At 46.3% G+C, this 17826-nt stretch overlaps 1 protein-coding gene and 1 long non-coding RNA gene across 6 annotated transcripts in view; one reads left to right on the top strand and one right to left on the bottom strand.

The window, feature by feature from the left end:
• The window catches only part of CD47 (CD47 molecule), a 53572-nt gene extending 46135 nt beyond the window's left edge, over positions 1 to 7437 (bottom strand). For 4 of the 5 annotated variants that reach the window (XM_017517155.2, XM_017517159.2, XM_017517158.2 and 1 more), the window contains exon 1: positions 1353 to 1590. In XM_017517155.2, coding sequence (XP_017372644.1) covers positions 1353 to 1398 — 46 coding nt within the window. In that variant the 5' untranslated portion in view covers positions 1399 to 1590. Of the gene's footprint in view, positions 1 to 1352; positions 1591 to 7258 lie in introns of those variants that run through there. The other variant, XM_037734458.1, reaches the window with a different exon arrangement.
• Positions 7438 to 7644: 207 nt separating this feature from the next.
• On the top strand, positions 7645 to 17580 carry LOC108295107. Its single transcript, XR_005198090.1, has 2 exons — positions 7645 to 10709; positions 10901 to 17580. It is a non-coding gene; the product is annotated as an uncharacterized LOC108295107 (long non-coding RNA).
• Positions 17581 to 17826: the final 246 nt, after the last annotated feature.

Here is a 17826-nt window from a genome sequence, read left to right as displayed (position 1 = left end):
AGTGATATTGTATCACTTCATATCTGGTTTAATATGAAGGCGTTCTGAAATTATGATGCGATTATACAACACGTCTCTGAAAGCAGTATTATTTTAGCTGTAATGACAGTGAAGGCAACAAGCATACTAAACGTGATGACAGGAAACACTATCTAAAATCAACCATTTAGATAACGGAGATCTTGATTCACAGCCCCAACATCCAGGATGCGTGGGGAGGGAGGAAAGTGGTAAGCAGAGACTTAAGGGTATCATGGAAATAACCTTTAGGAACGGCACACTGAGGCTAATAATTAGTTTAAAATGGAATTAATTTAGCATTCTAGGATAAACGTAACAATTGCCGTTACTGGTACTCAAGCTCAATTCTGAATCTTACAAAAGTTCACAAAAGGCTCTATAGATGTGAAGTGTGACAGGCACTGTAGATCTACGAATGTTTCTATTCCTTGCTGTTTTTACAGTCGAAGCACACGTTTTACAAAAGCGAAATGGATTCCAAAAGCTTGGGGGTGGCGGGGGGGGGGGTAGGTTCTTTGGTGTCGGAAGACACCAAATCCCATTCTATGGCACATGTTTTGACTGGAGGTTACTGTCTTCCTATTTCAGGCAAAATCCAGATTACTTTTAAACGGTTCCCCCAAATAAAGTGGGAAAAACTTCAACGTACAATTTGGAATGTATGAAAGTGGCTGATGGGGCGTGGGGGGTCACGAGAAAGAAAGAGTTTCCAGGAAGCTTATTTTTAGGATTAAGAACGAAAGCAAAAATTACACGGCCGGAAGATTCTTCTGATTGAATGCTGAGTTGAAAATGAAACTTAATTGTGTCCTTTACATCCTCTTCGCTCCTGTGTTCATGTGGGAGGCAAACAGCAAAAACCCCTTCTCGCCGACTTCGCCAAAATACGCACTTCCATCACAAGAGGCCCGAGCCCTCCCACTCTCCCTCCCTCAACCCCAAAGGCGTCTAAGCACAGAAGAGGGAGAGGGGTGCGAATGAAGGGGGTCCCTGGCAGGTGCAGCCCCTCGCCTGCGATCGCGCCCTTTCTTCCTAGTTAATTTCTGCGCGAGGTGCGCGGTTTGGAGTCGTCCTCTGCGTGTGCATTTGGAGATGGAGAACCGGGTGGAGGAGCTGAGCCCCGCTGTCGCCCAGGGGGAAGAAGACGACCAGGGAAAGGAAGGGAGGAAGAAAGGCGGCGCCCGATTCCCCGCGGGGCCCTCCCGCGTCCGCACTCCGGACGCTCAGGCCCGAGCGTTCTGCGCCCCGGCCACCCTCTTGAGGGCGCAGCCCACACGCCCGCGGGGGCGAAACGACAGCAGCCGCAGGGCTGGGAGCGAGGAGCCACTCACCGCAGCACGCCGAGCCCAGCAACAGCGCCGCCACCAGGGGCCACATCTCCGCGCCCGCCGCGGGGTCGCCGCCGCCGCCGCAGGTGTCTGGGGCCGCCGCCGCCGCCGCCGCCGTTACGGGCAGGACCGACCGCCGCCGCCCGTCACAGGCAGGACCCGCTGCCCAGGCTGCCCGGCCGCGCGCACGCTCGCTCCCGCCGCTTCCCTCCCGCTCCCCCGCCCGCCCGCGCGGCCGCGCACGCGCGCTCGGCCCCGCCCCGCCACCGCGGCTGTTGACGCCGTGCCCCCCCACCCCGCCCCAGCCGCCGCCGGCTTCAGTCCCGGCGCCCGCCCGCTCCGCGGAGGCCGGATGCCCGCTCCCGGGCGGTGGCACGCGCCGCGCTTCCCGGTCACGTCCTGTCGCACCCGCCCGCCCCTGGGGCCGCGTTCGTCTGCCGCCGGAGGCTGAGCGCTGTGTTCCCACGCTCGCCCGGGACCCCGCCGCACGCGCCTCTCCCGCAGGTCCGTCCGTGCCTTCGCGCGGCGCCGCCGCTCGGTCCTCTCGCTCTACTTTTTCCGTCTCTGCTTTCGCTCCCACCCTCCCGCTCCAGGGGCCCTGCCAAGCGCTGCTCCCCCGGCGCCGCCCCGCCCCGCCCCAGCCCGCGCCTCTCCCTGGACCCGAAGTCTGGCTGCGCGCGTGGACCCTGCCGCCTTCTGGGCTTTCACCTGCGCCCATTTCCCCCGAACGCCGCCGTCTGGCACGAAGCGCACCCCGCGTGGGGGCGTCTCGCCGCTTCCTCCGCGGTCCCTGAGTCCGAGGCCGTCACGCCCAGGGCTGGGCGGTGGCCGGGTCCCTGCCCGCAGGGAGCGTCCACTTGTCCCTGGCGAGTTCCGTATTCTGCTGGTCCCCTGGCTCTGCCGTTTCTATGCGGTTCTCTTCTTTCTCACTTGGTTCTTTAGTGTTTTCATCCTCTGATCAGGGTTAATCAAACAAGTTTCATTCCCGGTGGTAAACATTGTTACCTGTGAACACCGCCACCGCCGGGACTAGCGAGCGTTGTGGCAAACGGGCATTAGCAGCGTGTCCAACACATCCCCACCAGCAAGGTTATTGAACTTGGTTCGTGACTGCCGCACGTGCGGCCCTCGGTTTAACATGCTTGAAAAATGGGTTGGACATGTGGCCGCAAGCCACAATAGGGACAAGCCTTTTAAATTTATCGCTGAATCACAGAGGCCACAGCATTCCTCCTGATGCAAAAGTCCTTTTAAAGTTACTTTTAACAGTTATCCTTTGATGTACTCTCCTGTCAAAAAGTCAGGCTCTGGTGGCTGCTCTAATGGGGTGCACATCCTGTCCACCCCCTTGATTGTTTTCCAACTACCTGCTGGGAAAGAAAGCAATTTCCGACCACAGTACCCTATTTCTCCAAAACTTCTACACAGTGCGGCTCCTCCCAAGCACCCCATTGCCACAGAAATAAAATCCAGCATATGAAAGTGGCACTGTCTATGACACTCTGTACCAGTGTGTTGTATACTATCGAGCTTCTTCCTGTAATTGTTTGTGTGTGTGTGTGAACCTCTTCCCCAGAGCAGTATCAATTCTTTTAAATCCGAGAGCATTTTAAGTATTCCCTCCTCCAAGACTTTCCATTGAACTCGGCAAACAGAAGGGGTTTAATAAATGTGTTGATGCGACTTGAGGCAAGCATTGCTTTAGTGAAATTTGATTGCGTTTTTAATGATTAAAAAATAAAGAAAACAATTGTCTGGCAGACATCTCACTAAAACAATGGTTAATAATTATGGTGGTAATGATTTGAATGGCAGCCTTGACACCCTGAGGCAACCAAAGGGACTCATCGATTCTCCTCCAACTGCTGCTTATGTGGATACAAAAGAATCATCCACCAGACTTTGAGCATTAGGGACATTGTGTATCACAGAGCAGCTGGTTGGCTAAATAAGGCTGTCAGCTGTCCCTGATACCAACCAACCCCCCTGAAGCTGAAGAGTGGCTAGAAAGGACTGTCCCCAACCTTCAGAGGTAGAAATCGGGTGATGTTCTGTTTTACACTGGGAGCTACTGAGCTATGTGCTTAATGTCTTTTTGTGCAGAAAATGGAATGAGAGGCCACCTGGGTGACCACTGCTGCTCCCGGGAATCTAGCTGGGATATGTTTTGGTGGTGGGGCAAGAGGAGGCCTATCCCAGGAGAGACATTCCAAAGCAGCCTGCCTAGATTTGATTACCCCCTCTCTGAGATAACCTTAAGCCCTTTCAGTGTTTAATCATTTTAAAGGTTTCCCTTTTAACTTTTCCAAGCATTTTAATTTGGGTGTTGAGCTCACCTTATCTGTATGTAAGGAGTTTCTTGGGTAGAGAGGGAGGGGATAATACATGTTAGAATGTTTTGAACAGAGGAAATGCACATTCGCTATATCACCTAAGTTAATCTTCATAACAACCTCAGAAAGGGTAAAGGTTATGATCTCCCTTTTTGAGATGAGTAAACAAAGGGAGAGAGGCATGGTAAGCACTCTGCCCAGAGTTACATGTGACACTGCTCTCTCTCGTTTGTCTCTCTCCCTTTTGCTCATTTTCATCCTCTTTTCTTTTTACCCTATAATATCCAAGTTGTTATAGTTTCCCCTTTACAGATAAGTAAACTTACAAAAATCACTTTTGTTACCTTTATAGATGAGAAAAGTGAGGCTTGGTCACAAGCTCAGGGAGAGGCTGTGGTCGGACTGAAGTCTCCCTAGCTCCAATGCCAGTGAAAAAATTCACACACTTCCTCTCTCAATGCATAAAAAAAATTTCCCTTTCCCTCACCTCTGTCTGAATGTTACATCTACTTTTATCTTCCTCCCCACACAACATCAAGGTCCTACTACATAGTAGGTATTGATGTGATCATATCTTAAAAAGTTTGTGTAGATACAATTGTATCCTTATTGTAACTTTTCAATCAGCGAGTGCTGTTTTTGCCCCATGGTGGTAGGTCAAGCAGAGGCATGAGACAGTGCTGTCTCCTGGTGCCCCTGACGGTTGGCTTAGAAGTCTATGTGCCCACCTACTCACGGTCTGTGCTTTGTGTAGGGCTAGATGCATCTTTCAACTGTAGGAAACATAACAGCAAAGGATCCCACAGTAAACCAAGGCCCAAGATAATGTCAATGTAAGTTAAGTGCCCTTCTCTGTGTTGTAGTCTTATTTTGGTGCGTATCATTTACTATATTTTATTGAACTTGTCTGTTATATAGCTGTCTTCCTGGTGGGTAATAACTCCTTCCTAGACTATAAGCTCAATGAGGGGAGGGACCATATGAGTCTTCTTTACTGCTGGCTCCTTTGCCTGGCACATAGTAGGTACTCAGAAAATGGTTGTTAAAAGAATAAACAGAATCAGTGAATAAATAAGTGGCTGAATGAGTAAATAAACCTCTCAGGGTCAGGAACCATATCTTCCATCAGTGTCTGAAAAAGCAGCCAGCATAAAAGGGTGTTGTGTAAACATATGTGAATGAAACTATTGAACTAACCTTGGAGTTGATCTGATATATTAGAGGTTCTTAGCATCATTAAGTTCCTATTTTTGGCTTATCAGTCATCGGCTGGTTGTAGTTTCTGAGTATTATCTCTTTCGTCTTAGTGTCTCTGAATACGTGCTTTTATTGTAATTAAGATTCTTAAGTTGTTAATACTTCTGGCCAATGGAATGCAAGCTCACATCTGTTGCATGGCCAGGCAACACTAGCAACACTGCATTATTCCAAGCCTGGGCCATTCTACTTTCAGGCTTTTGTGCTTCGCATTGTTTGCTCTGCTTCTCATAATTCTCCCTTATGTTTTCTTCTTTGCTCCTCAACTCAGAGAATTCCAACTCATCTTTCAAGGCCAAGATTAAACATCGTTTCCTCCCAGAAGCCTTTCTCAATCCTACTTTTCCTCTTTGCCGTGATTCTTCATCACTTCATGGGTCTAGTTATCTCTCCCATGATGCTTTGTTCGTATTCTTACAAAATGTGTCAGTAGATATTTGTTTCTACACGATAGTTTCCTCTTCTATCACGTTAGCTTGGAGAAAATGAAACTTGTCCTGAGTATATTGGCGTGTCTGTATTAGTCAGGGTTCTCTAGAGACAGAAGTAATAGGATAGAGAGATAGGGGGATTGGCTCATGTGATTATGGAGGCTGAGAAGTTCCTCAGTAGACCATCGGGAAGCCTGGAGACCCAGGGATGCCAGTAGCATGGAGGGCCTCAGAACCAGGGAAGCCCTTGGCGCACCTCTCACTCTGAGGCTGAAGACCTGAGAAGCCAGGAGGCCACTGGTGCAAGTCTCAGAGTTCCAAGGCTGGAGAACCTGGAGTTCTGATGGCCAAGGACGGGAATAAGAAGGGTGTCTCATCTCCAGAGGACAAGGCAAGAGAGCCCCCTCCTTGCCTTTTTGCTCTATCAAGACAACCAGCCTTTTAGATGGTGCCCACCCACATTGAAGGAGGATCCCCCCAATTCAGTCCACTAACTCACATGCCGATATCCTCTGGAAATACCCTCAGAGACATACCCAGAAATAATGCTTTACCACCTATCTCTTAATCCAGGCAGGTTTTTACCTAAAATTAACCATCACAATCACCAAAGTCAAACATAGTGCCTGCTGGAGACCTACATGTGTCGAATCAATCAAAAAAAACTCAGTGTGGTGTGGAGAATACAGAGTCACTTCAGCCTAGGTCCGAGTTATAGCTCAAGCCACTTATTACCTGTTAACCTTGCACACATTATTTAACCTTTCTGAGTCCTTGTTTTCTAAGGACTCATTTGTAAAGCAAGGTTGATAAAAATAATAGAAATTAACTTTTGAAAATGGCTTGAGAATTTAATAAGTTAACACCTTTACAGTTGTGTAGAACAGTGCCAGAGGCACAGCAGGCGCACAATAAATATTAGCCCTTATTATAATAATTGTCTTACATAGCGAGATTGGTCTCCTAGAAGGGCAGTGAAAATATTATCAAAAGAATCACCAGTTGCTGGTCCGGAGCCTTGAAGGAGCACCTTGAGTTGAAGAAGCGTCAACAATTTTGATTGACGTTAGATGCACAGGTCTATGCCTATTGGCTAGCCCTTAATTTGCTTGTTCTTTGCATTTCATTGGCGATAAAATGCTAATGGACCCATGTCTCTGACACCTAGCTCAAAGCCCAGCTTCCTAGGATGCTGTTTCAACTTGACCCAGCTAAATAGGCATAGGAGCCCCAGTCATCAAATAAAGCAGTCGAGCAACGAAGGTCTGTCTGTGCTGTCTGGTCAAGGGTTAGATTTGGATAGTTAGGGAGCTGGAAGATACTGGTATGGGATTGTGGGGGTGGAGAGATGGATTTGGCTTAGGGGAACAGAAGGAAGTCTCCAGCAGCAGGAAATAATTTTTTTTTTACTAGCCTGTGCTTTGATTAGGGGTAAATATTAGAAGCAGAAACTGCCTCAAGGTAGAGGGGTAATAGGACCAAGGGTTTTAGGAACGGGGTATCCTGCCACAGAGAAGACTATGTGATCTGCTACGAGTTTTCATCAAATGAATAACAAGATGCACAACATTCTCTACTCCTCCCTCTGCCGTTGCTGCTGGAGACCATTCAGGTAGGGCGCCCTTGAAAGCACTAGAGAAAGCTGGGTTCCGTGTTACATTGTAAATCGCAGCAGGCTTGTTTCTTTGAGAGCACATACTCTTTTGGGTCCTGAGAGGGCCCCTTTGTAACTTGCCTGCCTCTCCTCTTTGAGAGCAGATAACATACATGCAGTGGGCATATACCACGCACCAAGACCTCACTATGCTAGTGGATTGGCTTTCGATTGCTGCCATAACAAATTACTCCAAATTTAGGGGCTTAAAACAACACCCATTTATTATCTCACAGTTCTGTAGGTCAGAAGTCCAGTAGACTCAGCTGGTTTCTCTGTTTCAAGTCTCACAAGACTGAATCAGGCATTCACTGAGCTGCTTTCCCTTCCCGAGGCTCTAGGGGAGAGTCCATTTCCAGGTTAATCCAAGTAGTTGGCAGAAATCAATGTCTGTAGGACTGAGGTCTGTTTCCTTGCTGGCTGCCATCTGGGCGCCTCCTTTGGTATTTAGAGGCCTCTTTTGAGTCACTGTAGGTAGTCCCTGCACACCTCAGAACTAGGAGTGGCATATTAAATTCTTCGGACACGGGATATCTTCTGTCTCTGCTTCTTGTGCCTCATCTCTGACCAACTCTTCTGCCTTCCACTTCTGCCTTTACGTGCTCAAGTGATTAGATGGGCCCCCTTGGTAATCCAAGATAATCTTCCTATTTTAAGGTCGGTAATCTCAATCACATCCACACTGAGACATCTCTTTGCCATGTAAAGTAACATATTCACAAGTTTGCAGAGATTGGGGCTTGGAACTCTTTGGGGGACATTATTCTACCTACAACAGCTAGGCTTTTTTGTTTGTTTGTTTTGTTTTTTTCATATTTTTCTTCCTTAATCCACACAAGAGCCTCGTAAAGGAAGCATTGTTATACCCATCATATGTGTATACAAGCTGGAGTTCAGCGAGGTTCCTATTACCGCTGATAAATGGGGAATCTGGGGTTTGAATCCTGCTTCAGAGCTCACATTCCTTCCTCTGCCAGAGAGGGAGGGGTGGAAGCAAAGCCATCGTGTGACCCGCCACTCTCATTGCATTTCCCACCATTGGTTGCGCTAGAGCTGCTTCTCAATTTAGCAAGGTTGTCACTGTGTCCATCAAAGATGTCTAACTCTCCTCCTGGGTACATGGCGTGTGTGTCTGCTGGGTCTCAGCAGGAAACAGATGGCACACTCAAGTGAAGTTATTGAGGAGAGATTAGTAAAAGGACTGTCTGCAAGGTTGTGAGTGGGGCAATGGGAAACCAACAAGGGATGGTGGAGCACGTTGGCTAAGAACAGCTGTTGCACCCCGTTCCTAGAGGAGTACAGGGAAGAAGTGTTACCAGAACCCCAAGAGAAAGGAGAAACTAAAGGAGGGGCTGCCTGGCTGGAGCTGTGGCCATCAATAGTGGAACACCGCTACAACCAGCCTGGCAGGGAGGTAGGTGGCAAAGTACATGACTTCACTCTTTTCCCTCCCTCTGAACCCCCTCTATTGGCAAATCTTAACCAGAAGCCAGAGGAAAGGGGAGTCTGTTTATACAATTCTTGAATTTTAACTTTCCAGGCTCAGAGCAGAGTATAGGAAAGTAGAGAGTGGATCTGAGAGAGATTATCCAGCACTGTCAGACTGTCCTTCCCCATGCCATTGAAATCAGGTATGGCAATGGGACTTGTTTGGGCCAGTGTGTTCGTTTCCTGGGGAGAGCATAGCAAATTACCGTAAACAGGAGGCTTAAGACAAGAGAAGTTCATTCTCTCACTATTCTGAGGGCCATGCTCGCTCCGAAGGCACCTGAGAAGAATCCTTCCTTCCTAGCCTGGCAGCCCTTGGCATTACTAAACTTGAGCAGTATCACACCAGTCTCTGCCACTGTCTTCACAGGGTCTTCTCTGTCTGTGTGTGCTTGCCTCTTCTTAAAAGGACATCCATCATTAGATTTAGGGGCCAATGTAGGTATCATCTTGAGATTCTTTGCTACATATACCTGCAAAGACCCTATTTCCAAATAAAGATCATGTTCTGAAGTTTGGGGTGGGCATGAATTTGTAGAGGGGGTAGGGTGGATAACATTCAACTCCCGATAACCATGTACATCTGGACCAAAGTTTCTAGGCCTAGCATGCAATTTTTTCTTTTTTTCTTTCCCTCTGCCATGGCAATCAGCAATGCTCAGACAGCAGCTGCCCCCTCAGCCTAGGTCCTGGAGTGAAGATAAGGCAGAGCAGAGCCCCGGCTGACCTTCGAAGGAAACATAATTTAAACAGAAGTAAATGCCTCATCCCTCCTGAAGGATACAATGTACGGTAGTTAATGACCACAGCCCATCCCTTCAAAGATATTGCCAGCAGCCCCTTAACTCCCTACTTCCTTATTTTCACACAAACACCTTCGAATTGACCAAAAGCTCTCTACAGTCTCATTGCTTCTTTTCATCCCAGCTCCATTGGCAACATTTTACTGCACCGTAATTCCTCTTTGGGGCCAATGTATAGAAAGAAATAGATCTCCAAAGAGTGCCTTTTGTATCCTTGGAGGGACAAGTTTTGTAGGAAAAGAAAATGAAGGCTTGAGCACATGGGTGTTCCCTGAAATGAGCTGCAGAGTAGCTGTCTGCCTTTCAGACTGACAATTTCAAATGAATCCTCCACCAGAAGCAGCCAGGAATGTCTGCTGAGAAAACGGTTTTCTGCCCACACAGGGCTCTCTAGGTACACCCTTCCCTGCCCTGCTGTGACCACGTGTGCAAAACCGCTTGAGAAACTGTGCCTCATGATGTTTGTTTATTGATGCTACTACATGAGCTCTCTGAGCCCTTCTGCCAATCTTCTTTTCTCTAATACTGATCTCATTGCTGTGGGTGTGGGCCAATGGACTCAGACTCTCTTTAGCGGGGATTTAAAAGTGAAATGGATAAACCATGTTTGAACTGTGAGACGACAGACAGACGTGTCTGGAATCATGAGAAAGGCTGCCTGATTCCAGGCGCCATCCCCCTCACTGATCTATCTTGAACAGCCCCTGGGGTTTGACCGCTCCCACATGCCAACTCCTGCTGCAGAAGCTGCATCTTCCCTCATCTCTTCCCCAGCCACAGGGCCTGGGAACCACAATGGTGGCAGGAAAGAAAAAAGTTAGACTCACACTGAGCTTAAAGGGGTGGTTCTCAAAGGGTGCTACTTGAGTTTACAGCACCTGCAGCACCCGGAAACTTGGAAATGCAAATTCTTGGGTCCAGCCCTAAACCTACTGCAGGAGACACATTGGAGTGTGGCCCAGCTATCTGTGTTTTATTGAGTTTTCCAGGTGATTCTGGGGCATGCTAAAGTTTGAGAGCCACTGGCTTAGTGTCTGACCTCAGAAGACAAGTGGCCTGCTGGGACATGATTTATCTTGGTAAAAGTATCGTCAGTTCCTCTGTCCCCTTTGCTTGGTCGGGAGGGATCCACCTGTAGTAGAGTGGAGAATCCCTGTGAACCCAAGTTGCATCCTGGCCTCCTGGGTGTTTTGTGTTAGCTGCAGGTCACAGGTGCTAGTCGGGGCTGTGCAGCACCCAGGAGACAGAAGCAAGTCAGCTGCAAGTGAAGCCTCTCATGTGGACAGCAGGGTCTCTCACATCTCCTGTTAAAGCAGCACATGTTCTACCTTTGTTCAGATAGAAGCCAATGTGTACTTCAAAGTGGCTTGAGGATCTCTTTACTTCTATATTCGGTGAGTTTAGAAATACTTTAAGAAACTGGTTTCACTGTCGTGTACAAAATGCCTTTTTTTGTATGCGTCCATCAAAGTACTTTGTATCTGACATCTGTGCTAGTCTCTTGTGAGTTTTCATTTACAAGATGCCATTTTGATAAAATGCAGAAAGTGTCTATATGGTTACACAATTGTGTCTCTTTGTCTAGAGAATGAAGGAAATGAAACTAGGGGATCCCCTGGAGGAATGACAGATCAATAACCATTTCACCAGGTGGCAAATTCAGTGGGTCCTACGTGGCAGTGTGTGGAGTGGGGGAGAAATGAGTCATATTCTATCGTAATTCCAAAGAAAATGGTACGTTCATTTGTGATGGCCACCTGGTCAAGACCACCTGGAGCTGTTCCTGGTACACTAAGGTAAAGAGCTCATCCTAACCTGTCCTGTCTTTGAAAGGTAAGCAGATTCTCTACGCAGGGCTTACATAAGTGCTGCATTCCCTGGAGACAGAACAAGGCTCTTGCTAGGCAGATCAGTCAGACCTAACCGATAAATCCTTGGTAGTTTGGATGATTCTCTTAATTTTGTCTGATAGTACTGAATTGCCTGAGAAAGTCCACTGGTTTCTTGCACAGCACAGTCTGAGAATCGAGATTATTTTTTGTCTTTTTAAAGTGAAAAAGTTGTGCTTCTTAATCTTTTTCTCCTCCCCACCTTCAGAGCTCTCACTGTGTTTTGGAGTATGGTAAGTATGGCCCCAGAAGGCCAGTAGAATCCTGTGATTTGTGCTCTGATAAACCGCATCCTGCCTGCCTTTTGGGGATCTGTTAGTCCATTTTCACACGGCTACAAAGACATACCCAAGACTGGGTAATTTATAAAGAAAAGAGGTTTAATTAACTCACAGTTCTGCATGGCTGGGGAGGCCTCAGGAAACTTAACATCATGGCAGAAAGGGAAGAGGCACATCTAACATGGCAAGAGAGAGAATGGTGAGTAGCAAAGAGGGAAGAGCCTCTTATAAAACTATCAAATCTTGTGAGAACAAACTCACTATCATGAGAACATCATGTGGGAACCACCCGCATGGCCAAATCACCTCCCACCAGGTTTCTCCTTAGACGTGGGAATTATGGGGCTTACGGTTCAGGATCAGATCTGGGTGGGACACAGCCAAACTGTATCAGGGTCTGCTCCTTATGCCTATCTGGATTCCTTTTTCTTCCAAGAAGTGCTTTGTACTAGTGGCACTGTAAGCTAGACAAAAAGGTATCAAAGTGCCAAGGGAAAGAATTCATAGTATATATGTAGTGAACATAAGTGACGTAAGTGACAGCCTTTTTCCATGGAAGTTAAGGTGTTCCCAGTGTCCCTAATTGGCCCCTGCATATGTGTGTGCATGCACATTCCGAGGGGGACATACCCATGGCTGCACCCACCCTGCAGAGACAGAGTAGACAGCTGTCCATGGGCTGTGATTGGATTTTACTTCAGGGACCTCTTGATGACTACCCCAGCTGGTCCAGGCCAAGTGCCTGCTGGAAATTCCCATATCACTTACCTCTTTGGAGTTAGGCATTGAAAGGTGTTTAAATATTTTCCATGAGGTAGAGACATTATTATTTATTACTATTTGGGCTTTAATGAGTCTATCAACTTAGAAGAGAATGTGCCAGGCTTCCTCTTCTGGTAATAATGACGGGTGGAAGAGGAAACAGTAAGTTCTGAAATGTTGTAGAAACGAAAACCACAGACTCAAGGAATAGGATGAGGACCCTGGTGATGTGGTAAGATATGAAATGAAAAAAGGGAAGTGGGAAAATGGAAGATAAAATACCTCCATAAGTCCACAGGTCATTTCACAAGTTGTTTCTGCCTGTGGTTCCTAGTGACTGCCATAGGCAAACTGTCTGTGGATATCCTCGCTCAGACACTGCTACGTTCTGCTACAGCACTGTTGCTTCAAAGGATGTATTCATTTATTAAATACCTGGAGCACGCCTATACACTGTGGGTATATCAGGAAAACAAAACCTCATTTATTGTGTCTACTGGCTCTCCTCATCTCCCCACTAAAATGCAAGCTCCCTCATGAGGAAAATGTGGTATGTTAAGTGGTGTTAGATGCTATGGAGAGAAGTAAGGCAGTGAGTGTGATGCTGTTTTAAATAAGGTGGTCAGAGAAAGCTCACTAAAAGAGAGTATTTGAGTGTAAAGGGAGTAAAGGGTGAGCAAGCCAGGCAGATGTCAATGTAGAGATCATTTCAGGCGGAGGGAAAGGTCCATACAAGGCCGGGCAACCGGAGCATGCCTGGCTTACAGAGGAAGATCAAGGGGTGGGGGAGTGGCCAGCGTGGCCAGACCAAAGTGAGAAACAGGAGAACAGCGCAGATGAGATCAGACAGGTCATGGGGTGGGGAGGGGGGGAAGGCGGGGATGGAATTTAATAGGTTATTCCAGGGGTTAGCAAACATTTTCTGTAAAGGGCAAAAGGTGGTAAATATTTGTTCAGTTCCTAAGGTCTATGTTTCAACTCCGTGACTTTGTCATTATACCATGAAAGAGCCACAGATAAGGTAAATTAATGAGTTGGGCTGTTTCAATACAACTTTATTTACCAAAGCAGTTTACAGGACAGATTTTGCCCATGCTGACCCTTAGGCTATTGCAATAATCTGGAGCAGAGATGAAGGTATCTTGGATCAGAATTGTAACAGTAGCGGGAGCAAGAAGGGGTCAGATATTGGCTATGTTTTGAAGGTAGAGCCAGCAGGATTTGCTGTCAGACCAAATACTCCACAGTTTTTGGTCTGAGCAACTGGAGTCAGACTGCTGAAATGAGGAAAACCGACAGAGGAGGTAGGTAGGAGGAGGGGCATAAGGAATCCATCTGGGACATGAAAATTTGAGATTCCTTTAGGATAAAGGAATTGGATTCAATGTTCCTTAACTCCTCTTCTAGCTCTCATATTCCATGACTCTGCAACTGTGAGAGAATGACGTCTACCCCAGTGGCTTCTGCTGTGATCGTGTTCTTCAGGGAGACCTTCCACACTGTGTTACTCCATCCTCCCAAATGCAAGTGGTGATTATGTTGGCTAGAGATAAGTTGCTGGAAGGAAGAAATACTGAAAGGGAGGCAACTGCCAGCTGCAACTAGCAGGGGGACTCGGAAGAGTGTCATAAACGGTATATGTGCCGGAGGAGGCTTTGAGGGCTGGAGGCAAATCCCTGTGTCTCTTAGTTTCCGGGAGGTTGCTAATAATGGAGTGTTGTCAGCAGAACGGGTTAATGTTTAACAGGTTTTCAGAGAAAAGCAATGCCGCTTCTTAAACTTCACATCCACTCCATGCTCAAAATGGCCACACTTCAGATGTGCTCACCCTCCATAGAGGTGCTTTGGAGCCCTACACAGATTCTGATGGACTCTATACGCCTGTAGGACACAGCCATGGTCTTTGTCACTAGCTTCTCCGGGCAATTTCCTCTGTCTTTGCTCTCATCTCTCATCGCTGGGATATATGTCTTCTGTCTGCCCAAATTCGTCCCACTCAAAAGGTGGCTCTGTGCCAGTGGGATTGTTTGCTATATGGAGAGCCTGCAAACCACTTTGGGAGTGAGCTGATAGCAATATATTTAAAATATGAGCATTTATCAGAAGCAGCAGATGGAGGCAGCAGAGTGGAGCTCCCAGAACTGAGGGCAGGGAGTGTTTCATTCAACTGTAAAGGCGCACCATCTAGACTCAGCTGGCACCAGCTCATGAAACCAGTGAAGAGAAGGAGGGAAAAAAAGGCCACCTTTGTGCTAGGTTCGGAAGGTCACAGCGTTCCCTGACCTTGAGTCCTCGGTGCCTCAAAGACAGCATTCACTCTACGACTAGAAAAAACAAAAACCTTCCCCGTTGCTCTCTTTAATATTTTTTAACTTCCTTAAAGCTTAGTAAATTGAAGAAAAATTCTGAAGCTCAGAACAAATGGAAAAATAAGCCATTTCATCTACGTATGCATGCATTAATTCATTCAACAAATGTTTGTTACATGGATCAGGCATGGCAGAATCTATGGAATACTCTGGAGCAGAGAACAATGAGGCAGAAAGATATGTTATTGTAATTATTAAAGATTAAACATGTTGAAAGTATTTTAATTTTCATTTTTTACCACCATCTCCTAACCCACCCCTAAAAGTAAAAATATATTTACAGCCTTTTCTACTTACTATTTGAACTAAAAGAAGCATATGTTTTAGTGGTAATTTCCTCAGGATACAAGTAGCAAACTCAATGCATTAGTGGGAAAAGGACAACAAGATTAATTTCAAATCACCTGTTTAAGAAGAATACTGTGATGGTGGCATCCATTTGCAAAAGTCAGATTTAACACCTGATATGAGGTCTGCAAAAAGGGCCCCAAGTCACCCCACAGAGGGCTTATACATTACACCTATAACAACAAACCTTTGGGGAAATGCCTGCCTTCAGTTATTTTTGAGAGACTTTGAAAAGTGACGTTAGTGAATAAATCACATATTTCTTCATATTGCCTTTATATGAGAGTTTCAAAATATGAATCTTTGTGCCATTATATATGGAAGGTGTGGATCTTTGGAACTGTGTAGAGCTGTTTTCTGAAAAATTCTCCCCAAATCCCCTGGTCAGAATTAATCACTCCTTCCCTTGGTTCCACCAGGGAGGTATAAAGTCACATTTAACGATACCAAGTAATGTATGCAGCTGTTTCTCATGATGCATTGTGAATTTGCCGAAAGAATCTGTAGCTCAGTACCTGGCACACAATTGACACTTGAGTATGTTAAATACAAGAGCAGAGATTGCAGAAATTGTTGAAGTTATAATGAAGAAAAAAAAAAGGTTACCAAATGTCCATTTTTATCATACTATCTTCGGGGTAAAATAGATATATTGGAAACCTTCCACTTTAATGGATGACCATAGCTTATCTACATGCTCTCACAGTTGTTTTTAATTTTTAAAGTCATTTATTCCACAATTTTTGTTAAACATTTACTCAGTTTTAGATTGTGTGATTCACTGTGGGGTACAAAAGTAATTAAGAAGCATTCCTGATGTAGTGAGTAAAGTTAAGAAGAGAAGCTCGCTTTTTTTTTTTTTTCCCTAAACGGGTTTGCTAACAGAACACGGGGGTCATGAAAACCACCCCTAAAAGCCAAAATGGGAAAGGAAAAGACTCATATCAACATTGTCGTCATTGGACATGTAGATTCGGGCAAGTCCACCATTACTGGTCACCTAATCTACAAATGCAGTGGCATCGACAAAAGATCCATTGAAAAAATGGAGAAGGAGGCTGCTGAGATGGAAAAGGGCTTCTTCAAGTATGCCTGGGTGTTGGATGAACTGAAAGCTGAGCATGAACATGGCATCCCCATTGATAGCTCCTTGTGGAAATTTGAGACCAGCAAGTACTACATGACTATCATTGATGCCCAGGACACAGAGACTTCATCACAAACGTGACTCCAGGGACATCTCATGCTGACTGCGCTGTCTTGATTGTTGCTGCTGGTGTTGGTGAATTTGAAGCTGGTATCTCCAAGAATGGACAGACCCGAGAACACACCCTTCTGGCCTACACACTGGGTGTGAAACAACTAATCGTTGGTGTTAACAAAACGGATTCCACTTAGCCACCCTACAGCCAGAAGAGACATGAGAAAATCATTAAGGAAATCAGCACTTACATTAAGAAAATTGGCTACAACCTCGACACAGTAGCATTTGTGTCAATTTCTGGTTGGAATGGTGACAACATGCTGGAGCCAAGTGCTAACATGCCTTGGTTCAAGGGATGGAAGTCGCCCATAAGGGTGGCAATGCCAGTGGAATCACGCTGCTTAAGGCCGTGGACTGCATCCTACCACCAGCTCATCCAACTGACAAGCCCTTGTGCCTGCCTCTCCAGGATGTCTATAAAAATTGGTGGTATCGGTACTGTTCCTGTTGGCCAAGTGGAGACTGGCGTTCTCAAACCTGGTATGGTGGTCACCTTTGCTCCAGTCAACGTTACAACTGAAGTGAAATCTGTTGAAATGCACCATGAAGCTTCGAGTGAAGCTCTTCTGGGGACAATGTGGGCTTCAATGTCAAGAATGTGTCTGTCAAGGATGTTTGTTGTTGCAACGTTGCTGGTGACAGCAAGAATGACCCATCAATGGAAGCGGCTGCTGTCACTGCCCAGGTGATTGTCCTGAACTATCCAGGCCAAATCAGGGCTGGCTATGCCCCCGTACTGCATTGCCACACCGCTCACATTGCATGCAAGTTTGCTGAGCTGAAGGAAAAGATTGACCACCGTTCTGGTAAAAGGCTGGAAGATGGCCCTAAATTCTTGAAGTCTGGTGATGCTGCCATCGTTGATATGGTTCCTGGCTAGCCCATGTGTGTTGAGGGCTTCTCACACTATCCACCTCTCAGTCGCTTTGCTGTTCGTGATATGAGACAGACGGTCGCCGTGGGTGTCATGAAAGCAGTGGACAAGAAGGCCGCTGGAGCTGGCAAAGTCACCCAGTCTGCCCAGAAAGCTCAGAAGGCTAAATGAACATTATCTATAATACCTGCCACCTCAGTCTTAATCAGTGGTGGAGGAAGAATCATCTCAGAACTGTTTGTTTCAATTGGCCATTTAAGTTTAGTAGTAAAAGACTGGTTAATGATAACAATGCATTGTAAAACCTTGAGAAGGAAAGGAAAATGTTTTGTGGACCACTTTGGTTTTCTATTTTGCGTGTGGCAGTTTTAACTTACTAGTTTTTAAAATCAGTCCTTTTTAATGGAAACAACTTGATCAAAAATTTGTCAGGGAATTTTGAGACCCATTAAAAAAGTTTAATGAGAAAAAAAAAAAAGAAGAATATAAGGTCATAATGACATGGGATGGGCCAGTGTGATGGATGTCCAGTATGGCAGGTGTCCTTATGAAAAGAGGACAGACAGGGATGAGGAAAAATGTCACGTGAAGACAGGGGAATAACACAATGCAACTACAAGCCAAGGAATAGCTGAGATCCCCAAAAGCTAAGACAGAAGCGTAGAACAACAGCTCTTCCCTAGGGCCTTCAGCGGGATGGTGGCCCTGCTGGTACCTTGACTTC

Source organism: Cebus imitator, unplaced genomic scaffold (assembly GCF_001604975.1).
Source record: "Cebus imitator isolate Cc_AM_T3 unplaced genomic scaffold, Cebus_imitator-1.0 Scaffold619, whole genome shotgun sequence".
In the NCBI taxonomy this organism is placed as follows: Eukaryota; Metazoa; Chordata; class Mammalia; order Primates; family Cebidae; genus Cebus; species Cebus imitator.
The sequence above is the reverse complement of the archived record's forward strand: the minus strand, read 5'-3'. Positions and strand labels throughout refer to the sequence as shown.